Source organism: Plodia interpunctella, chromosome 22 (assembly GCF_027563975.2).
Source record: "Plodia interpunctella isolate USDA-ARS_2022_Savannah chromosome 22, ilPloInte3.2, whole genome shotgun sequence".
Taxonomy (NCBI): Eukaryota; Metazoa; Arthropoda; class Insecta; order Lepidoptera; family Pyralidae; genus Plodia; species Plodia interpunctella.
The window spans coordinates 1,064,629-1,087,480 of record NC_071315.1 but is presented as its reverse complement, the minus strand read 5'-3'; the positions used below and the strand labels follow the sequence as shown (position 1 = coordinate 1,087,480).

The 22,852-nt window shown below is 35.1% G+C and overlaps 2 protein-coding genes across 11 annotated transcripts in view; both read right to left on the bottom strand.

Annotated features, from left to right (window-relative positions):
* Position 1: 1 nt before the first annotated feature.
* grsm (granny smith) lies at positions 2-13,331 on the bottom strand. 3 transcript variants are annotated; one of them, XM_053762552.2, is made up of 12 exons: positions 13,151-13,331; positions 11,387-11,550; positions 10,404-10,586; positions 9,942-10,101; positions 9,295-9,464; positions 8,256-8,483; positions 7,250-7,395; positions 6,164-6,228; positions 5,483-5,574; positions 3,445-3,621; positions 2,698-2,808; positions 2-2,301 (listed from the first exon to the last, which is right to left on the bottom strand). In XM_053762552.2, the coding sequence occupies exons 2-12, from the start codon at positions 11,540-11,542 to the stop codon at positions 2,197-2,199; spliced, it is 1,593 nt and encodes a 530-aa protein (XP_053618527.1). In that variant the 5' UTR covers positions 11,543-11,550; positions 13,151-13,331; the 3' UTR covers positions 2-2,196. The 3 variants fall into 3 exon arrangements, with proteins under 3 accessions (XP_053618527.1, XP_053618526.1, XP_053618528.1); XM_053762551.1 differs by lacking the exon at positions 13,151-13,331 and adding an exon at positions 12,986-13,137; XM_053762553.1 differs by lacking the exon at positions 13,151-13,331 and adding an exon at positions 11,648-11,668.
* A 1,190-nt stretch (positions 13,332-14,521) lies between these two features.
* Positions 14,522-22,852, bottom strand: part of LOC128679540 (oxysterol-binding protein-related protein 3-like) — a 61,039-nt gene continuing 52,708 nt past the window's right edge. For all 8 annotated transcript variants that reach the window (XM_053761840.2, XM_053761837.2, XM_053761836.2 and 5 more), the window contains one exon: positions 14,522-22,638. The gene's annotated coding sequence lies outside the window, so the exon portion shown is untranslated. The remainder of the gene's footprint in view (positions 22,639-22,852) is intronic.

Below are 22,852 nucleotides of genomic sequence, written 5' to 3'. Positions count from 1 at the left end.
GTATTAAATATACATTTTATTTTCAGCAAAGTAAACAAAATTAATTAAAAAACTTGTCTTATTCCATAACCATATAATGAGTTATTATTACTGTTTATTGGCTGAGTGATTTGGCTATATCGAACACATTATGGCATTAAAACTGCATTCTTGGTGTAATCTGTTAATTAGCTAAATACTAGTAAAAAAATATTGTTAACTATGAACTAAATAAGGCTAAACAACAGTGTTCAAATGTGTGTAATTTTCAATCTAACAAAAGTAAAGTTAATTGAATGAATCGATCGATTAAACTTTTCTCGATTGTGGATTTGAGGAAATGAACTTAACTAGCCCTAAATAAATGGGGTTAGAATATACTATTATAACAGATAATATATAAAGATCATCTGAAACTGTTGCTATATATTTAATGCACATTGGTAACTGGTCTATTATATATTAAAATAGCGGTGATTATATAATATGTAAAACCTCAATTTAAACACTATGTTAGCCAAACATTACATATTTTATTGCTTCGATATAAAGTTAAAACTATGTTGCGTATAAGATTCTTCTCCAGTAGACAGAGAAAACTTTAGACATCGTCATTTCTTCCATTGCGCATATAATAAGAAAGATAAATGCGTACTAGAAATACAAGAGGAGAAACGAGACGGAGCGATAATGTTTTTTGTCCCTTATAGCGTGCCGTACCGTAAAATTGTTCTATCTCATGTGACTACGTTCTCTCTGTCTTTAGTTTTCTCGGTCTACATTCTCGTTGATTGAATTTCCAAACACCTTAAGTCATCAGACTTAGTCCTGCCATCTAGCGGTAACTGGCAGTAGTTTCGCAACAAACAACTATTATATTTACTTATACATAATTGCATTTTATAAAAATTGTACTTAAAAACTAAAGCTTGTTTTTTTATCATATAATACAGGATTTTACATCTAGAGGATTTGAGGAAAAATTGTTAAATCAGATTCAATAAAACTTTCATAAATATTGTACTTAGCAATCAATTTAGTATGATGTTCCACAAGGGAATGTTTTAGGACCTTCATCATTTATAGTGTGTAAATAAATGTCTTACAAGAACGTACACTCAATTGACACTATGCTGACGATAGCACAAGTATCTTTAATATTAAAATATGAAATGGATACCATAATTTATATTTAAAAAATGCCTCTAGAATACCCGCAAAAGAAAAGCTTCGAATAGAACTAACACGATAGTATTAAATAGTACTTCAACGCGTATTTTTTCCAATCCACATATTATGAAGTTTCTCGCTAAAAGGTACCCTACAGAGGGAAGTCGCTATATACACTAGCTACTAATAATACACTAGCTTTTGACCGTGACGTCGCCCGCGTGTTTTTCCAGCGAAGTTCCAGTGATTTTTCCGGGATGAAAGGTATCCTATATCCTGCGTACTACAAAATAAATGTATCCAACATTTCAAGATTGAACAGATAGTGATGGGAGAAAAAACTTACTTTAGCATTTATAATATTAGTTATGCGAATACTTTGCCGTAACAAAACGATTTTTAATGCGTAATAGTGAATTTTGGCATGGCTCCTTCTATATATAACAAATTTCCGAAGTTGCTTCAAATGACAACAGATGTGGGTACTTTCAAAAAGAGCCTCCATGATCTGCCAGCTCAAGAATGCTAATATAAATTAGACAAGCTTATAACTTATTAATATTTTATTTTTATCTGTTTTATACGCACTAATATTCGTACGCCCGAGGGTAGGAAACAGAGTCCTGTATTTTTTTGTGACACCTCATCTTACTGTTTACACAAATAAAAATTGATTGATTGATCGTAAGCGACTGCCCTCCATAAGATATCTTCTATCATTAAACTTCACATTTATTTATCAAATCTTTAGATTTACAGTTTGTCAAGAAAGTGAAGAATATAAACGAGGACGCTGCATAGTAAAAAATGTATTAAAAATCTGTTTTCTTCTCATTCTTGACGGACTGTTAGAAGATTTTAAAGTATAGCTTAAGCTAAAATATATTTTGTCACTCGTCGCACTTTATAATATTTGATTGGATATAAAGCGACAAAACATACGCTAAAAGTATGTTTTAATGGATAACAGGATGGTATCTTGGATAAATGTTATCGTGAGCCCCTAGCGATGAACTAGCTAGCCACGCCACCTAGTGCTGCGCACAGCTATGACAGTAACGCGTCCCCGAGGGCCCGCAGTAGCTTGTTTTGCGTGCGCTGCCCGAACAGTACCGTCAGCAGCGCCACGCCGTAACCCGTGGCGCGTTCGCCCTGGAGATATTAGCCATATGTGTCAGATGCCTTTAGGCGACTTGAATTAAATTATGACAGCAGTGTTAGCAATAACACACTCGATTTGAACGAATGAATTATTATTAAACATAAGTCATAAATAAAGATTTTACTGTGTGCTCTAGAGTTAATAAACTAATTTTACAATCTTACATCCAATCTATGTAATTCACGCAGCGAAGAGTGATAGGGAGAGAGAGTGAGTGAGAGAGATGTAACTGACGTAGTGAAGAATAAGAGGGAGAGTGTGTGAGAGAGAGAGAGAGAGATGTAACTCAGGCAGTGAAGAGTGAGAGGGAGAAAGTGAGTGAGAGAGATGTAACTGACGCAGTGAAGAGTGAGAGCGAGTAGGAGAGAGAGGTATAGGTAACTCACGCAGTGCGCAGGCGCGGCCATGTCCACGTGTAGCCAGCGGCCCGGGAACTCGAACCCGAGGTGCGCCAGCACGAACAGCGCCGCGCACGACGGCTGCGCGTTGTTGCGGTCCTGTCGGAGACACGACACATACATACATACATACAGCTACGAGAGGTAAGCCTTAGAACATTAAGATTAAGGTGCCTGTCACATTTTTATCAATTTTTTAGCGCAAATATATAATATTTTTCATAGCCTGTTTTATGTGTCTCATTGTTGGGTAAAGGCCTCCCCTTTTATCTTCCAAAGATCTTTAACATGAGTCACAATAATTTATCACAAGCGAAAACATATAAAGATTATATCAATATGTTATCTAAAACTATAAAAGTAACCATAAACTTCATCAAACACAACCGGAACACACAGATATGAAAGATTATAAATGCGCAAATCTGTTTCGCTCTCACGGCTAAACCGCCTGGATCGATTTTGATGAAATTTCGTATGCATGTAGTTAAAGACGCCCGTCCAAATATAAGCTAAGTACATTTTCAAAAGTCAATCCCAAAGTTTCAGCTTTCTACGCTCAGTAGTTTCGAATGTGCGTTGTCCGTCAGTCAGTCAGTAACGCCAAGAGTTTTATATACATAGATTGTTGTTTCCTCGCTATCGAAGTGAAAACTAGAGTATACAAGTACCTACCACAATTGTAAATCGAATAGTTTCGTAATAAGTAATTGAGATTGAACATGAGATACTGACGGCGACGCTGTTCTTCATGTCTGCGCACGCGCTGCTGAACTCAGTGAAGTGCAGCTCGGGCGCGAAGGGCAGCGCGTGCGCGAGGTCGCCCGAGCGCAAGCCGGCGCACGCGCACGCGCGCTCCAGCCGTCGGCTGTTCGACACTATGGCCGCGTGGTACTTGCCCGTCGCTATGCCCTGCCCGGGGAAAACACGCATTTGTAGGGGCATTGTAATGTCGACACTTGTCGGTTTTAGCGTGCGACTAGCGCCCCAGTCGTCACCGGACAGTACGGGATCGTAAATTGTGAACCTCACACGTGTGTCGTGAACTGTTTTTAACCCCCGAAGCAAAAAGAGGGATGTTATAAATTTAACGTATCTGTCTGTGACAACGTAACTCCCAAACGATGAACCGATTTTCGTTTAGTTTTTTTTTTTTGTGTCACAGATAATTTTATCCCGAGTGTTATTAGCCATGTTTCATGAAAATCGGTTAAGCCGTTCAAAAGTTGGAGCGAAATGAATATTGAAAGTCGGGGTTTTTTTTTAATTTATCTAACAAATAATTATATAACTTTAATGCGACACTGGAATATACACGTCGTCTTGCATGCATATTTAATTGATAAAGTCATTCTCGACCCTCGTTAGGAGTCATGCGATACGAGTAGTCATAACGCCCCTAATCTAACATTAATTTACACTAGCCGCCCACCGCTGCTTCGCTCGGATTAAACAATTTGCTAGCGTCGCTATGCTCTGCTCGAGAAAAACGCTCATTTATAAATATTAGCTTACGCCCGCGAGAATTTCAAAACATATTTTTCCAAGATGAAAGATAGCCTTCTTTGAAAGGTACATAACTTTCAAAGAAGGGCACCTTCTCCATACTTCATACTACACATATGCACAATTTCAAGAAGAGAATAGACAGACCGTGAAGTGGTAACAAACAAACAAACTTACTTTCGCATTTACCTATGATAAGCATTTAGTTTATTATAGGTAGAAGACGCGTTGCAGTGCACGATTATTGCCCGCCTACATCTTACGTATGTTCGACGTAAAAGCCAGTACGTTAAAACCTATACATAAGTAAATTTATGTTATATAAAATGGTTAAGTTTAATAAATAAATATTTTTTTTTAGTATTTGTTGTTATAGCGGCAAAAAGAAAAACATCTGTGAAAATGTCAATTGTCTATCACGTTTCACGAGATACAGTTAAGTGACAGACAGACGAACAGCGTAGTCTTAGTGATAAAGTCCCGTTTTAGACTTTGATATACGGAACCTTAAAAACAATCAAACTAGCTGCGCCCCGCGTAATTCTTTGAAAGATACATTTTTATGCACAGTAGCGCCATCTAATTCATAAAGCGCCATTGACTCAGAGTTTTAGAAACAAATCCTATCGCGCCTATTATATCCGGATATCGCGTACTTTCTAGTTAATACAAGACTACTTCGATACCAAATTTAATAAAAATTGGCTCGGCCGTTTGAGCGCGGAGAAGTAACAAACATACACACTTTCACCTTCATAACATTAGTGGGACAATAGGGTAGTTGCCAAGGTCAGAGAACTGTAAAAAATATGTATAATCTAGATAAAATAGTAATATATTTAGGATCATTATGATAACTCATAGACTGTAACAATGCAGCTGGATCTAAATACGAAGATTTAAACTTGGTTGGAAAGTCAATTTTCAAAAAGTATGAAATTATAAAAATAAATTTAACCATCATAAATAACAAATAAATTTTGTAACAACTTTTATTAAGAAATCACCACCGTAAACGTAATATTTAATGTAGCTGTCGAACAAACATATCTTTCTTCGCGAACATTTTCGCACGTTGTGACGTCACTGGTTCGTGTCATTCAATACGAAGCGTTTGGACGAGTCCAAAAATGTGTGATTTTATTTTTGTCATATCTTTGAAAGTATTGTCATTATCACAGTATTTTTTTTCACTGGTGTTTCTAATGATATAAGGGCCTTCGAATAGTCATCAAAACAAAAATTTGCCAACTAGCCTATTTATTACCTGTGCTCCGGTGAGTGTGGCGACATCAACTATAGTGTCGGCCTTCAGATCTCTGGACGCGTACACCACACCGTCACTCAACACCAGACGACCTGCAAAGAAACAGTCGTCTAAATAACGAACAAGTGTTTGAAATTACTCGATTGAAGTCGAACGAAAATATGCCTACGGAAATATTGTATGAAAATCCATTGTAGTTCGGCTGAAATAAATACGAATCTCGCTGGTTACAAACGTCATTAAATCTTTCTTTTTTTTTCTATATATTCTATATCAGTTAATCAGAATACGATGACAGCAATGACAGTTCGTAAAAGAATACTTAAAAAAAAGAAATGTCAAGAAAAGTTGTCGCTGGCTTTCAGCCTTTACGTACTATTTTTTTATCTGTACTTCAAAGTATACTTTGTATATTTGAAGCGGGTAATCTCAGAAACTACAGAATCGATTATCAGACAGTACGTTATCAGAGATTGCTATAGGTTATATTTCATCTCAAAATCCCCACGGGAGCGAAGCCCCGGGCAACATCTAGTTTCTCATAAATTGAGACTGTTTGTCCTGAAATGTGTTCCTTAAATTTTTTTGAACAAAAAAAATAATAGTTAAATCGCTCAAATTTTTGCGCATTAGAAAATTTATTTATTGCGCATTAGAATTTTATTTTCAATAATTTCTTACCTTCGGCGTCAGTGTTATTTATTTCCACGGTGCGGCCGGAATACAACTGATGGATATCATCCGGTCTGGAAACAAGCAAATTGTTATTACTGTAATGTTATGACTTATTCTATTTTCATACTAGCGACCCGCCTGGGTAATAACGTACCTAATAAATCGTACACCTAAACCTTCGCCAATCACACTATCTATTGGTGAAAACCGCATGAAAATCCGTGCAATAGTTTTCGAGTCTGTCGTGAACAGACAGACTTTTTTTTACAAGCTTTTAACTTGCAATGTATGTCGCAATATTTATTTATTTATAAAACTTTGTTGTTCCAAGTAAAAATATACTTATAAACAAATGGCGAACTTAATGCTATAAGCATTATCTCCCGGCTAACCATTAGGAGAAACAGAGCTGTGCGGCGCAGAACAGTAACTTCAACACAAACACTACCACGTACTGAAATACAATAATAACTGCATATATAAAATAGAAATATAAATAGCAAAGCATATATACATAAGACTACATATATATCAATATATAGATACATACAAACTAAATAATAAAAATTATGTCCAAGAAATACGGATAAAAACTAAACAGAAAAGAGAAAATCAGGAGGAAAAGGAGTCCCAAAGATGAGCATGAACTCTTTTTTTGAAAGAAAATCTGCTGTTTAAGATGGTAATGTCAGCGGGCAAAGCATTCCAGAGTCGTGAAGATTGGAGGGCGAAAGAATTGGCCATGAAACAGGTCCGGAAAAGGGGGGTATAGGGAGGCGCGAGTTGGAAGAACGAAGTTGCCGTTCATGGGAGTCAGAAAGATATTTGAACCTATATCAATAGCAATATCCCTATGTCTCGGATGGAATTTCGCAATTCCAGTTTGAAGCAGCTATCTTCAACCGATTGAGCTGAAGTTTAGCTTGTATGTCATGTGACAATACATTATTATGATAAGCATGACCCGATACTGCACCCAGAAACAGCTCCGACAGACGTGGGAACGCCTCAACGGTTTACTGCATGGATATGATTTGTTTTGTCACACATTGAACGCAATAAATTTCTCTGAAAACAATTTGTTCTAGTTACCTGGTAGCCAGCGGTCCCACAGCATTTTCAGCCAAGCACAGTATGGCGTGCAGGTTGACGTCAGGTTTGGCCCGCACGGCCACCGCGAACGCGCCCAATACCGCCGCTGCGCCCGCGCAGTCGCCTTTCATGCCCACCATTGAGGTCTGCGGGAGAAAATTTGATTATATACGAACACTGAACTATTGATAACAGAGAATCGAGACACAATAGATAAACAATTATTTGCACTGGTTCGTAAGGCAGATGTTAAGTATGTTTTGTCACTATAGTCCTTTACAAAATTCGTCATTGACAGAACGAGACAACAACATATTTCAGGTTAAAGAATGCTTTATAATTTGTTTGAATGAATAAAAATTAAGATAATAAACTGAAGCATTTTAAACGAATACATCTCGAGTCGTAGGCGAGGATTGATGGTTACGTCGAGGATGAAATGTCGGGATCTGATACAAATTGTGCATTTCACAAAATGTGCACTACACTTGCTGTTTTACCAACTCTTGTTAGATGCCGGTTCTTTCAGCTCTAATCGATTGGTAATTTATTTGGCGATGTCCCGCAAAAAATGACCCAAATGGACTGAACCGTAAACTTCGTGTTTTCTATGTTCGCCTGGTACTTGATATTGAACGAAATCGCGTCTAATAGCGGGATTTCAACATAAAAGTTTACTTCTGTCCCTTCCTGTTAGCTTAGTACCGTTAGGTATAAAAAAACATAGAAATGACAATTAAAAAAACGTATTTGTTAAACAAACTAAAAAACCCCCGGCTTTCAATATTCATTTCACTACAAATTTTAAACGGCTGAATCGATTTTCATCAAACATATCTAATAAGAACCACCGCATAAAAATTAGCTATCAAATAAAACAAATCGCATCCAAATCGGTTCACCCGACAATGAGCTACAGTGCCACGTACATAAACAGACAGACACACTTAGCGGTCAAACTTATAACACCAATTTTTGCGTCGGCGGTTAAAAATAAGACACTCACCCTAGCTTTGATGCTGAGACCGCCAGTATCATAGACAATCCCTTTCCCGACCCAAGCCACAGTGTCAGTAGCTTGCGGAGCAGTGTAGCTCAATACGACCAATGCTGGGGGACACGCGGCAGCCTTGCCGACTCCATAAATGCCACCCATACCGCGTTCCTTCAATTCTTCGCCGCGGATTATCGTTGGTTCTGGTATGTCGAGATCTTTGGCTACGGCGCACGCTTCCTGTCAAAAAAAAAAAACGAATTTTCAAAAAAGTTTCAACACATTTGCTCGAAATATTACTACTAGTGTTCGGTTTGTAATATCTTTATTGCACAAAAAATATATCAGTGTTAGTAATTATTTTTTTTACCTCAATTAAAAAATTGTATGTTTAATTTAAACCAAAAATTATCTTTAATTTAAACCAAAAAGATTTCGCAAGTGCCATTCGAAAATGCATCTAAAAAGGAAAAAAAAACGAAAATTGACTGCAGTATAATATTATTTTTATAAAATAATAAATAAAAATATTAATGTTCAAACAAAGGTATTGAATTCCAATTAGCTGTTTTTAAATTACATTTCTTCTTCTAAATTATATTACTGGCCAGCATAATTTGTTGTTTTGATTATAAAATGCTAGTCATTACAATGACGAAAAATTTAACCTCCTCTTGTTTCATGTCTGCCTAGTACTTGTGGACTGAATATAAAGACTGATGCAAAGTGGTTACCACAGCCTCACCTCATAACACTAGTACTTGTAAACAGGAAATGTGATGAACAAATGAAAACTTAAACTCCAATTATTCTTGTTCGCCTAGTACTTGTGGACTGAAAATGAAATATGATGACTGATGGAAAGTGGTTACCGCAGTATTAATAAACGAAACCTTAATGAACGATTACGATTAAATTGATTACTGATTGGAAACCTTGATAAACTTATTAATGTTCATGATATTGCAGGGAGTATCTGCAATCTTAGCCATACTTGTGGACTGAAAGTGGAATATGATGACTGATGGAAAGTGGTTACCGCAGTACTAACCTCAATAAACTTATCCACGTTCATGATATTGCACGGAGTGTCCGCAATCTTAGCCGCGAGGCGGGTAGCGTCAGCAGCGTGCTGTAACGTCGCCAGCTCCTCTGAAGATAGCGTACCGTCAGCAAGATCAGCCGGCAAGGAACCGGAGTATTCGTCTTCGGATTCTCCATCTGTGAAGGAATAACAAAAACAGAGTAATACACAAGTCATGTTTCTATAGCACCACCTCTCATGTGACAAGAGGACGGTCATTACACAAAAAATAGCATTACTCAGCTCATTGTATGATTCCTCGAAGATTAAATCAAAGAAGTTGAATCTCAAATATTGTATCGCAACGCCTAGTACAGCGGATAGGATTTTTATGATATCGCAAACTCCTACTCTTGCCTATTCGCCTGGTACTTGCAGTTGAAAGATTTATTCGTAAGAAAATTTTTGTAATAACTGAAGCTCCTATTCTTTCCTATGCGCCTAGTACTTGCGTACTAATGATTACATACACAATCCGACACGATCAACAGAAAGAGACGCACGTATTTAATAGAAAGGAAGGCTATCTTGCTTCTCTTTCTTTTGTATAGCTCCGTCTCTTTCAGTCGTCGCCTAAATCGGAGCTGGTCTTAGGATGTATGGGAACCACTTACCCTGTGAGTCTTCCTTCACTAGTTGTATCTCAACAGTGAGCTGCCTCGCTTGCGGCGCGGGTGAGCCCAGCGGGGCGGAGCCCGAGCGCGCCTGGTACAGCGGGTAGGACCGCGCTATCGCGATGGCGGACGCAAACACATCGCTTTTGCGACACACCAACTAGATAAATGTAAAATTAAATTTGCATATATTTGGATTCGATCCCCGGTCGGGTCATGATGGAAAATTATATTTTTCAGATTGCCCTGGGCCTTAGATGTTTATCTATATATGTATATATTCTAGAATATAGTATCGTTGAATTTGTATCCCATAACACAAGTCTCGAACTTACTTTGGGGCTAGCTCAATCTGTGTGATATGTCCGTATATATTTATTTATTTATAAATGTAGGTGAGGCAAGATGTTGCACACAGATTACCTACCTATTACCATACAGTTAGAAATACATGATACATACCACAGCAAACTCGTCACAGGTTCTCTGGTGCGCGCGCATGATCTTGGCGAGCGCGTGGCAGCGCGACGGCGCAGCGTGACGCGAGCGCCGCGTCGGCAGCGACGCCAGCGCCGCCGCGTGCGGCCACAGCTCCACCGTGTCGCCCGCCGATGACGTCACACAGGCCAGGCCGCGCCGCCACGCCTATGCGCGAAATGAAAAGAAATATTCTGACATGAGTCATTCACTTTTTTTGGTCGCTGTGACTAGAATCTTTACGATGACTGGATGGGTTCTCTATTGTCTCATAATATTTTCTCTGTACGAGCAATCGCACATTATAATTTTTATGTAGCAAGGTCAGGAGAGCGCCGACTTGGCGTTTACTCAACCCTCGCGACCATCAACTTAATCATATGTATAATAAAATCAGAATCTTAATTCAGTACTCCATGCAAAGTTTTACTCACGATCAGTGATAATTCATCACCATTCATCACCATCGTCACCCCCACATTCTCTATAAGTCTCTTTTTTGTTAGAATCATGACAATATTAATATAAAATGTCTCAATTTTAATGATTTCAATAAACATACAAATAATAAACATTTTTAAAACAAAAAACATTTTGCTATTTTCTTATTTAGAAATTTAAACGATTTTATAGCATCTGATAATTATAACAGACAGCTGATTAGGTAAAATTGAGTTATTCTAATTTGGATTTCAAAGTTTATGCTAGATCTGTTCTGGTTTGTTGATATTCAGACAAAGATAATTATAATGATTCATAATTCGTTTATTCATTGTAACATATGGGTACACTAGATGGGGATTAAGAAAAGAGATTAAGAGAAATGATCACTGCTGAAAAGAAATGTCAAAAGCAACAGATTTCGTTTCATCATTGACATATAATGCCAGAAGGGCCAAATTGAAATACCATTATTGTTTCTTACATGTTTTTCTAATAGTAACAAAGTACAAGATCAAAAAGTATACCTCTTCAGTGACCCGAGGCTCCAGTTTGCACCGGACGTCCTGCCACGTGAGCGAGTTGAGGTGGGCCACCTGACCCACGATTAGGACCGGGTTCCGTTCCGGGTCCGAGGCTGTCAGCCCCCATCGGAACTTTATATTCACAGATGTGTTTGACATGCTGCGAGCTGAAATTATATAACGTTGAGATATGTGTGCCAATGGTCCGACAACAAGGGATGCCGATGATTGTGCGAATAGAGACGAAAAAGTAGGAAAGTGGACCTTGTGTTCTGACATTCAATAGCTGGCGAAACCTGAACAAATATTTGCAGACGATGAAATTATTGGCGATAGGAACACATTACAAAGACTTGAACAGTGGAGGACAACTTATTTGCAATGCAGCAATGTTTTAAAAAGGAGATTTCTCATTATAGGAACAATAGCCAGTTAAGTAGCATAAAGTAACATATTAATTTGACTTTGATTGCCATAATTACAGACACAAAAGAAAATAAATTCAAGATTTATCACACATGCAGCCTTAAACTGGTAAGAGATAAGAAAATATGCATTGTTCTGTTATCTGAAATATTCTTTTGCAATAGCTGTGTGGATATGACACTTGTGAACTGGGAAGGTCCTAGGTTTTAATTCCTCCGACCTTAATCATTCCGACGACCTCGGTGGCGCAGTGGTAAAGTGATTGCCTCTGAACCAAGAGGTCCCGGGTTCAATCCCCGGTCGGGTTATGATGGAAAATGATCTTTTTCTGATTGGCCCGGGTCTTGGATGTTTATCAATATATGTATATATTATAAAATATAGTATTGTTGAGTTAGTATTCCATAACACAAGTCTAGAACTTACTTTGGGGCTAACTCAATCTGTGTAATTTGTCCTAATATATATTTATTTATTTATAATTCTAATTGTGCCTTTTTGCCCAGCAGTGGGACATATATGTAATAAAATGATAAAAAATCTGCATAAAAACAGTAAAATATTAAAACAATTGCTTCAGATTAAACCTATTGCTTCAGGTTAAATATTATTTAAAAAAAAACAATTGCTTCTGGTTATATAGGTTTAATCTAAAGCAATCTTTTTAATATTTTACTTTTTATCATTTTTTTTACATGGCTATACCTATGTTCCACTGCTGGGCAAAAGTTCCCCACTTTCTTGTCCTGAATCCATGTCCTTGGACTGTGATGGAAAAGATTGTCATTATAATTAGATATAATACCTAATCATTAATGCAGCAATCGGAAACCAAATAAAAATTGTTGATATCATAGTGTAGATAGGAAATAAAAGGTGCCCATCAATAGAATATACTTTTCTTAATGTAATTTGTATGATATTATAAGAATCATATGACTAATTACCTTCATTCACAAGATATATATTAAATAAAACTATTATAAAGAATAAGACTTTGTATATTGTCTTACAGATAAGATAAAACAACGAATAATTGCTTCAATACAAAAAGACAGAAATTTATGGAACGTTTGAGGTTACTAATTATTATAAATTTAGCATTATTGATCTACACGACAAAACTATAGCTAAAAATACAAAACCAAATGTTCTGTACACAAATAGGTCAATCACCTGTAATTATCACTGGAACATGTTTAGATACAGTTACACAGTTAAACAATGTCCGTATTATCGTCATGTTCACTTATATAACGAGGAAACTTGTCAATAATCAAAATAAACAAGATAAAAATAATTTCACATTGGTTACGAACGAGCGCTTAGTTTAAAACTTACCGTTACTTATTTACACCTATTATGAAGATTTCCTAACGTTCATTACATTAATTTTAACGTATGCTTAATATTAAAGAACAAAGAGGTATAAAATATAATGTAAACTGTTTATAAATGAAGAAGAAAGTAAAAAAAGCTTTCTTTCTCCCTAACTTGCCAAATCATTGATTACCGTTTAGAAATTGATTGTGATCTGTCAAGTCAAGCTTGTGTTGTGGTTTGTGTTGTTTGACTAAAGAAAAACAACTCAATGGTTGTTTAAGTGGTGGACAAGCATAATTGTCATTAAAATTAATTTCCGATAAAACCTCGAACTAAGGAGAAAAACATAAAAACCAAATTATTTAACTCCAAATGATTTCCATAATTTCAAAATCGCTTGTACCCTTTTAAATATACTTATTTTTTAAACACCACAAGTATTCAGTAACAATATTAATTTTATTATTGTGCAATATTTAACAATTATGTGTCAATATTATAAAAGATAAATTTAAAAGATATTTATAAAGAAAATAAATAAACATTGAAACCAATCAAATCATTACAACAAAAATTTTAACTTTTTAGTTCCTGAACGACAAAACAGACTTCTGTGGCGTTTTATTTTTGATAGGACTTTTTGAAAGAAAAATAATTTGTATGAATAATAATATTTTTTTTTATTTTACCCGTGGGATTATATCGGGATCAGTTATAATATAAAACATAGATTGAGAAAGGGTTAATATACTTATTAATAAAAAGGCGACCGATTGTAAAATCACAGCTAGATCTTCAAAACTTAACTTCCCCACATTTCAAATAATTTTATTGATATAAAAAATAATTTAACCTGGGCCTTGTGATGTCACAGCTACGAATGTATCTGAGAACGCGCGAAGATGAGAGGAAAGTATTGTTATTTTGGTGCCGCCAGCTGTGGTGTGTATTTAGGATTTTATTATATACTATTTTGGATATATTATTATATATCCCTCCGGTACATCATATCTCTATGATAGCCCCTACGTATCTGGAGGATGGTTTCTTTGGTAGGTACTAAATTTTTAATATGGCCAAAATTATTTCCTCACCGCCACACCAGTGTGAGGATGAGTCGGTCGCGACAAATTATACACCTAAACCTTCCTTAGGAATCACATTATCTATTGGTAAAAACCCCATTACAATCCGTGCAGTTACCAGTAGTGTCTTGGTAGTGCGACGGGTCTGAAGTGGCAGTTTTTAGATTTTATTGCGAACAAACAGACGCGTGAAAGGACTGTTTTTATTAATATGTAAGGATAAGGATTCACGCATGACTGCCGTATTTCATACAAAGAAACTACATTGTGTGGGTAAAGTGCGTTTTTAAATAAAACGATAAATGTAATATATCCTCATTTAATAATTTCTCGTTAATAGCTAATTCATAAAACAAAATCACATAACAAAATGTTAACACTAGCAAGGTAACTTTGTTATCGCTTTAGCTTAAAATAAAGCTTTATACATTTTTGTTTTATTTAAGCGTGGGCACGTGTGTAGTGGCCAGAATATAAATGAATGGGTAGCTAAAACAAAACGTACAACTTTTTTTACGCCCCCATTTTTAATTGGCGGGAGAACACACGTGCCTCGCTTTACAAATCAATGTAAATTGCATAAATTTCAAGTTATTGGATGGAGAAAAATACATTTAATGTTTCAAAACTATTTAAAAATTTCAACAGCCACTGGGTTTTATTAATATGTACCTATTAGAAATTTAAGAGGAAGTAAACGGCATAAACAAAGTTACAAAACGTCACATCGGAAAAAATAATACCAAAGGCACTTATTTTGAAAAAATGGACAACACAATTTAAAAAAAGAATTTAATTACCATTTCATTGTTGTAATATTTTACTGTAGTATTCAGTACATGTCAAATAATCAAATTATTTTAACAACATACCTACACATACGTAGGTATATTTAAGTACATGGAAACACTTTAAAATGTATACTACACATACGAAATTGTATTGATAAATTCTAAGAAATATTTTTTTTCTATTGGTTGAAAAGATAAAAAAACAATCAAATTACAGACATATGCTATACCATATACATAATAGAAGAAAAACAAAACACAAACAGAAAAAACGTAACTGTATTTAAAATGTTTATTTTATTAAGATCATTTAATAACAAATGTGCAAGTAAACTTCAAAATTAAGTTAGTATTTTACCTACTTGCAACCATGAAACGAAACTCGTTTTGAATTAAAAAACAAAAAAGAAATACAATTCATTGTACAAATACAATTAACACGAAATCCTAATGATATTCATAAGTCATAACAATTTTAACGTTAATTTTACACATAAAACAATTTATTGTCAATCATTAAAATTGTAAGGAGACGTGACTTGAACATATATTTTTTATAGAAAACAAACAACCATATAACCCGTATGAATAACAAAATGGAGTAAAGAAAAATGGCTAAAAACAATTCTTAACATATTTTTGATATTTTTATAGCAACCTTGAACAGTCGACCTACTCATCGTATCGTATTTCCGTATCACTCCAATTATTGTAAGTGAAATTCACCGAATGTTGGCTTTTTACAATAAGAACGATCAAGATTCCAAACTAAACCATTATATACAAATATTTAGACATGTACACTACCACGAGCTATCAAGAACATCCACATAGACTATACATATAGATATATCAAGTTAAGCATAGTTTTAACGATCTAGAAGCGAGCGAGTTTTATTGCATTTTAAAATATACGGATTATCGTACCTTATTTGGTAGTAGCTATTTTTATTTAAACAGACACACTGCAGTTTTGTTTTCTAGTACATATGACAAGATAATAGTGTTTGCAGAATTAATTTTCATAATTCAACTTTAAAAAAAAAATCAGGTCTGCCATATTTTAGAATCCGCTGATAGAACGTTACCAAACGGCGCCATTTTGTAATAAAGCAAATTCTACAACATGGCCGCGACATATGTGTTATTATAACAAAAATCATCACGCTATAGTAAAACGAGTCGTTTAGAATACCTGCGCGCATATTTGCGGCAAAGCCTTCATCCCAAATGGTTCTTATACGATGTGTTTTAGGAATAAAAAAAAAAAGAAAAGATTTACTGAACACAGAACAGCACCGCACCATTGGCAAGAAAATAAATTAACTATTGTATTTTTTTTTTAATTTTTTTTTCTATGAACTGTTTATTTAATATTAAAAAATGAACATTAAGAATTATTAATTATCCATATATTACGAATAAATTCCTGAATATTATTTCATCTCGTAAATATTGGTGCTAGGCGTCAAATGAATTTAAAAAGTCAATTTTAGTTGTAATTGCAATGATGTAACTATTGTTGCTTATAAATATGATTTCCATAATTTCAAAATCGCTTGTACCCTTTTAAATATACTTATTTTTTTAAACACCACAAGTATTCGGTAACAATATTAATTTTATTATTGTGCAATATTTAACAATTATGTGTCAATATTATGCCAATTCATTCCCTATGCGTAATTGACGAGAATGCACCTAGAAATTAGATTCAAAAAAGCATGAAGATATAGATAATTCTGAATAGAATAGAATATGTTAGGATTATTAATTTTAAATAACAAAAATGTATCTTTGCATTGAATAAATGAGAAATAAAAAAGAATTGCCGTTGTTTTGTATTCGAACAACGGCAATAAAGAACTAAGTGCCAGCCGCTATAAGGTCCCTTTTGGTTCTTATCATTCACCTCGTTCATGTACTGGCTCTAGTATTACCTATATCTTCATGCAAAAAAGTATAACTTTCCCAATAAAAATACACATTAAAATCAATATATATATATATACTTAGTTACTATATATCTTGCTAAATAAGGTTGCTAGCAATACATATCAAACGAAGGTATTTTATTGTAAATTTATTTATTTTATTTAAGGTAATTAAGTTAACGGTTTATAGTATGACGTAACTATACTAGTGTCACCAGAAAATCGACCTTTCTCTATCGATATTTGACCTTGAAAATAAACTAGAATATCGTTACTACCTATAGCTCAAAGGATCAATATTGATAGTAGTATGTTGGACTATCGATAGCCCACGGAAAGCGATACTATTTTTTGCCACATTCTGAGTTACCAATCGCTTTAGCATCAATTATCGATTAATGAAAGACTATTCGATAGCGGGCTATCGATAAGGATCAATGTTATATACTTCAAAATGTGTAAATAGGGAATGCTGATACGATCTCACCATCGAGTCGATCCGCAGTGAGACGCAGCTAACCAATCACAGGGCGCCATTGTGGCGCAACGACAACCACACCGCAATGTGATTGGTTGGCTGCGTCTCACTTCGAATCGATTCTATAGTAAGAAGTGAAATGCAAACCCGAACTTCGCCCTCAGCTCATGTAACGACAAAAGACAATAGTAGCTACAAGAACAATTTGTGACAGTCCAAATTTAAACTTTTACGCTATACTTTTTGCATGCAAAGTATGCGAAACTTACAGCTTAACGCTTTCACGGACGCACGACTGCTATAGCAGTTATAAAGGCCTTCCACAACAAGTATCTGATATATGTATGATATCAAACGGCGATAACATTCAGTTTCACACGTGTTGAATAGGGTTAGTTAGCCGTCCACATAAGGCAGATATGTGGCCGTCCAAATCAAAAGGGACCTTACATTATTGCCGTTGTTTTGTATTCGAACAACGGCAATAAAGACCGCCAGCCGCCATAAGGTCCCTTTTGATTTGGACGTCCGCACATAGCTAGCAGTACGTTTTTTTGTTACATTGCAATGTAATATGTATCAGAAAATAGTGAAACCAGTCAAACTTCATTTATGTCACGTCGAGCGTCCGAGAGATCTAATATTAAGTTGGTTTTGCATCAATGATGTTTCATTAGTAAAAAGTTTTCGTTACATTACTATGTAATTATTATTATTGATGCCAAATGTCAATGGTTGTTTATGAACTTTCTCAGCTACTTAATATTAGATCTTTTTAGCCAAGGATAAAATTTTCTCTAACATTACAATCGTGTCGGAATTTAATATCAGAGAGCGGGTTTGCTTCTCACTATATTCGGGTCGATTCGAAGTGAGACGCAGCGAACCAATCACATTGCAGTGTTGTTGTCGTTGCGTCACAATGTCGCACTGTGATTGGCTAGCCGCGTCTCACTGCGAATCGACTCGATGATGAGAGGTAAATAGAAAACCGCACGACGCACACAGTTCGAGATGGAAAATGATCTTTTCAGATTGATCTGGGTCTTGGATGACCTCCCATCGACATTTACAATTCAAATTCAGCGCAGTTCAAATGAGAACGTGAAATGAATCGCATTAGTATTAAAAATTAACTTGATGGTATGAATTTGGGATGCAGATCATTTTAGTTCTTAGACTAGATCGCATTGAGAGATTATAGTAAGTTCCTAATCGGGGACTGATCCCGGGTTCGAACCCGGGACCTCCAGTGTAACAGTCATTAGTGATGACCATTAGGCTACAGAGGTAAATGTGTAATTGTGACTACGTAAAATCGAATACTAAGCTCACAGTCGAACGAAACACATATTTGGTTATTAAAAAAAGATGTCATTGATTTATTAGATGCCCAATTTCAACGTGAACTGTATTTGAAATAAGCTAAGATTCACATTTGCCTGGCAAGAAAAGTAGATTTACAATCATAAATATGCGATTAATATTCCGTACATGGAAACGATTCACAGCCACAACATTTTATACAAACTTTACAAAGTAATCAAAACGTAATGTTATCTTAATCTACATTAAAACGCCTACGCGAAAACCTTCCAACAGAAATGGATATTTTAATAATTATTAATAGTTTTTTGGGGCGATACATACATGTATTTATTTGCTATAATACGTATTTTTAAATGTATTTAATATCATTTCGTAAAAACCCATTGCGGCTTTTACTAAAACGCTACGCATTCAAAGCTAGGTCGTCCTCAAAATGATTTTTCTTTATTTAGAAAGAGAAAACACGATAATTAAGATGTCTTTGCTTTAGTGTATTATCAAAGTAGCTAGGTGACCACAGGGTCCAGGGCAAAATATATCTAGGTTTTAGTATACGGAATAATCAGGGGCCCCTAAAGTTTGTGGACCCTTATCTAGTCCTTCGATAGCTACACCATCGACACAATATTTGACTTTTAAAATATCTTCTTGGATATATATATCAAATAATATAATAAATTCACAGTATAGTTGAATTATGGCGCACCGCTCCCACCCGACATAATAACACTCATTGAAAAATGAGCTTTAAAGCGTCTGCTGTAGACATACTTTACATTGACAATGCGAGCTGTAAGCGAGCAATACGCTGATTTGTTGCCAATGCAAAATATGTCTTCAGCGGACGCACTAAAGCTTACATTTCAATTAACATAATTTTGCCGAAGTGTTGACGATTAAACAGGTTACTGTAATAAACGTCTAAAATAAAGTTCTATGGATTTACTATGAATAAGTGTGACAGAAACTTGCACTTAATAAACTTCATCATCAGCTATTTAAATGACCCCACTGCTGGGACACTGGTCTACCTTATGGATGGATAAGGAGTATGGGCCATGACCCACCACCCATAGTCGATTGGCGGGTTTTAACGACTGCAAATACAACCGGGACCAACTACTTTACGTACCTTCCGAAGCACTTGGTAACTACAGATTTATTTTTATACGCGAGCAACTATGAAGAACTAGAAAGCTGAAATCGTGACCAAAAATGTTTGTTCTACGAGTTTTTATATGACTCAATCTATACTATTATTATAAAGTGGTAAGCGTTTTTGAGTTTGTATGTTTGAGGCGGGTAATCTTCGAAACTACCGAATCGATTTCAAAAATTCTTTAACCATTAGAAAGGTACATAATCCATGATTGCTATAGGCTATATTTTATTTCAAAATTCCCACGGAAGCGAAACTAGTACATTATAAAAATGTATTTCTAAGTTTTCGCCTGTCCGTTCGCGTTAGCGCCGTCTCACCTCACCCGTTCGCCTCGCCCGTGATCCACACTTAGTGTTTAGAATTGGAACGGATAATTAAACAAAGATTTATTTTTGTATGAAAGTAAATTTAACGAAATATGAAAACTCGTGGAACGAACATTGTCGTTTATCGTGTCAGCTATCTAATCTAGTTGCTGGCGTTTTATAAATAACTCTGTATACAAAGAAATCGCGTCCATGCGTACATTTTGTACTGGGAATGGTAAATTTAATAACTGATTTTTTGACATTATAAGTTACGTTTTTATAATATCTGAAAGAATCTTACACCTTGTTTTAAAACCGTTTTTAACGTTTAGGTAATATCACTTGTAAGACTTAACAATTTTTACAGAAATTTGCTAAAATGTAATATTAATATTAATAAACGTAATTCATATGTAGTTTTAATATTAATTTAATGGAATTATAAATTAAAGTTGAGACAAAATATTCAATGTTGAATATTAATAAAAATTAATAATGGAAAAAATACAAGAAAAAAAATTTAGCACCAAAAAAAATAATGTCCGCTACCGTATCTGGTACAAAATCACGAGAAACACCACCAAAATATATCCCAGATTTTGGAAAAAAAGTACATTAATTGTACATTTTTTTATTTATTTAATTATATTAAATACATGTAATTTGCTGCTTGTATGTAATATGCATTGTCTTATATTCATGACAAACTTTGATTTTTTTAATTAGTTTCAGTTTAATATACAGCTTGATCAGATTAATTAAAAAAAAATTAAAGCAAGAAATAATTTTTAATAAGTTCATTTTCATAATTTTAAAACATTTAAATAAAAGTTATTTGGAATAAAATTAAATGGTCAAATGTTCTGTGTGGTGTTTTATGTAAATGAATTGTTATCTTTGGTGATTTAATTAATTACAAGCCGAAGATTATCACAAATCTGTTTGATTAACAACCATTAGCTTCTTATTCGACAAATAAGAACTGGAACTTATTTTGTAAAAATGGAAAAAAGGAGGGAAAATAATAAATTGCATTACCCGGACCGAATTACAATCCTTTTGACTTTGTGTGGACACAGAGATATGGCCAGGACCGAATTACAATCCTTTTGACTTTGTGTGGACACAGAGATATGGCCAGGACCGAATTACAATCCTTTTGACTTTGTGTGGACACAGAGATATGGCCAGGACCGAATTACAATCCTTTTGACTTTGTGTGGACACAGAGATATGGCCAGGACCGAATTACAATCCTTTTGACTTTGTGTGGACACAAAGATATGGCCAGGACCGAATTACAATCCTTTTGACTTTGTGTGGACACAGAGATATGGCCAGGACCGAATTACAATCCTTTTGACTTTGTGTGGACACAAAGATATGGCCAGGACCGAATTACAATCCTTTTGACTTTGTGTGGACACAAAGATTTAACCAGGACCGAATTACAATACTTTTGATTTTGTGTGGACACAGAGATTTAACCAGGACCGAATTACAATCCTTTTGACTTTGTGTGGATACAAAGATATAACCAGGACCGAATTACAATCTTTTTGACTTTGTGTGGACACAAGATATGGCCAGGACCGAATTACAATCCTTTTTACTTTGTGTGGACACAAAGATTTAACCAGGACCGAATTACAATCCTTTTGACTTTGTGTGGATACAAAGATATAACCAGGACCGAATTACAATCTTTTTGACTTTGTGTGGACACAAGATATGGCCAGGACCGAATTACAATCCTTTTGACTTTGTGTGGACACAAAGATATGGCCAGGACCGAATTACAATCCTTTTGACTTTGTGTGGACACAAAGATATGGCCAGGACCGAATTACAATCCTTTTGACTTTGTGTGGACACAAAGATATGGCCAGGACCGAATTACAATCCTTTTGACTTTGTGTGGACACAAAGATATGGCCAGGACCGAATTACAATCCTTTTGACTTTGTGTGGATACAAAGATATAACCAGGACCGAATTACACGGCTGTAACGACTTGTAATATTAATAATAATAATAATTGGAAAAATGAAATTGCAATACGAAAAATATTTGACACAATCGAAAACAGCAAAAACAAATTCATGTGTCAAGTGCTGCGGACTTTGTTAATAATATAATATTTTTTTGTCATAACCTCACTACAAATTGTATTCGGTATTAAAAAAAAACAAACGAACAAAACGCAAATCCTAAACCCCATATCATTTACAAATAAAAAATAATAAAATTCCATTTTTAAATTTAAGTTCATACAAGCGTAATCACAGTTCCGTGTACGCGATTATTTCGAGACTACCGTATTATATTTAATGACAATAAAGGCTATTATTGTGTAAAGCTCTAGAAGCGGGAAGCGGCGACACATCCTCTAGCAGAGTACCTCGCACTGCGGAATATGCTGCGAAAGAAAATAATTAAAAAATATGAAAATTAATTCATTATTTACACAATAATGTTAAATACAATCTTCTGTACATACATAAGTTGAACGTGACTGAATTTGTCACATCTTTTTAAAGGGATGAGATTGCACTAGTAATAAAGCTGTCTATTCCTGTTGTCTTGTTCAACAATGTATCTTGTTTTTAGAGAGAGGGAGAAACAGAGAAGGG

Coding starts and splice junctions, on each gene's coding strand:
- grsm (XM_053762551.1), bottom strand. CDS start 13,052: ATGACGATAATACGGACATTGTTTAACTGTGTAACTGTATCTAAACAT. Junction 10,587..11,386: donor AGCCTCGGGTCACTGAAGAG/GTATACTTTTTG, acceptor TTTCGCGCATAG/GCGTGGCGGCGCGGCCTGGC. Junction 8,484..9,294: donor ACGTGGATAAGTTTATTGAG/GTTAGTACTGCG, acceptor TTTTTTTGACAG/GAAGCGTGCGCCGTAGCCAA.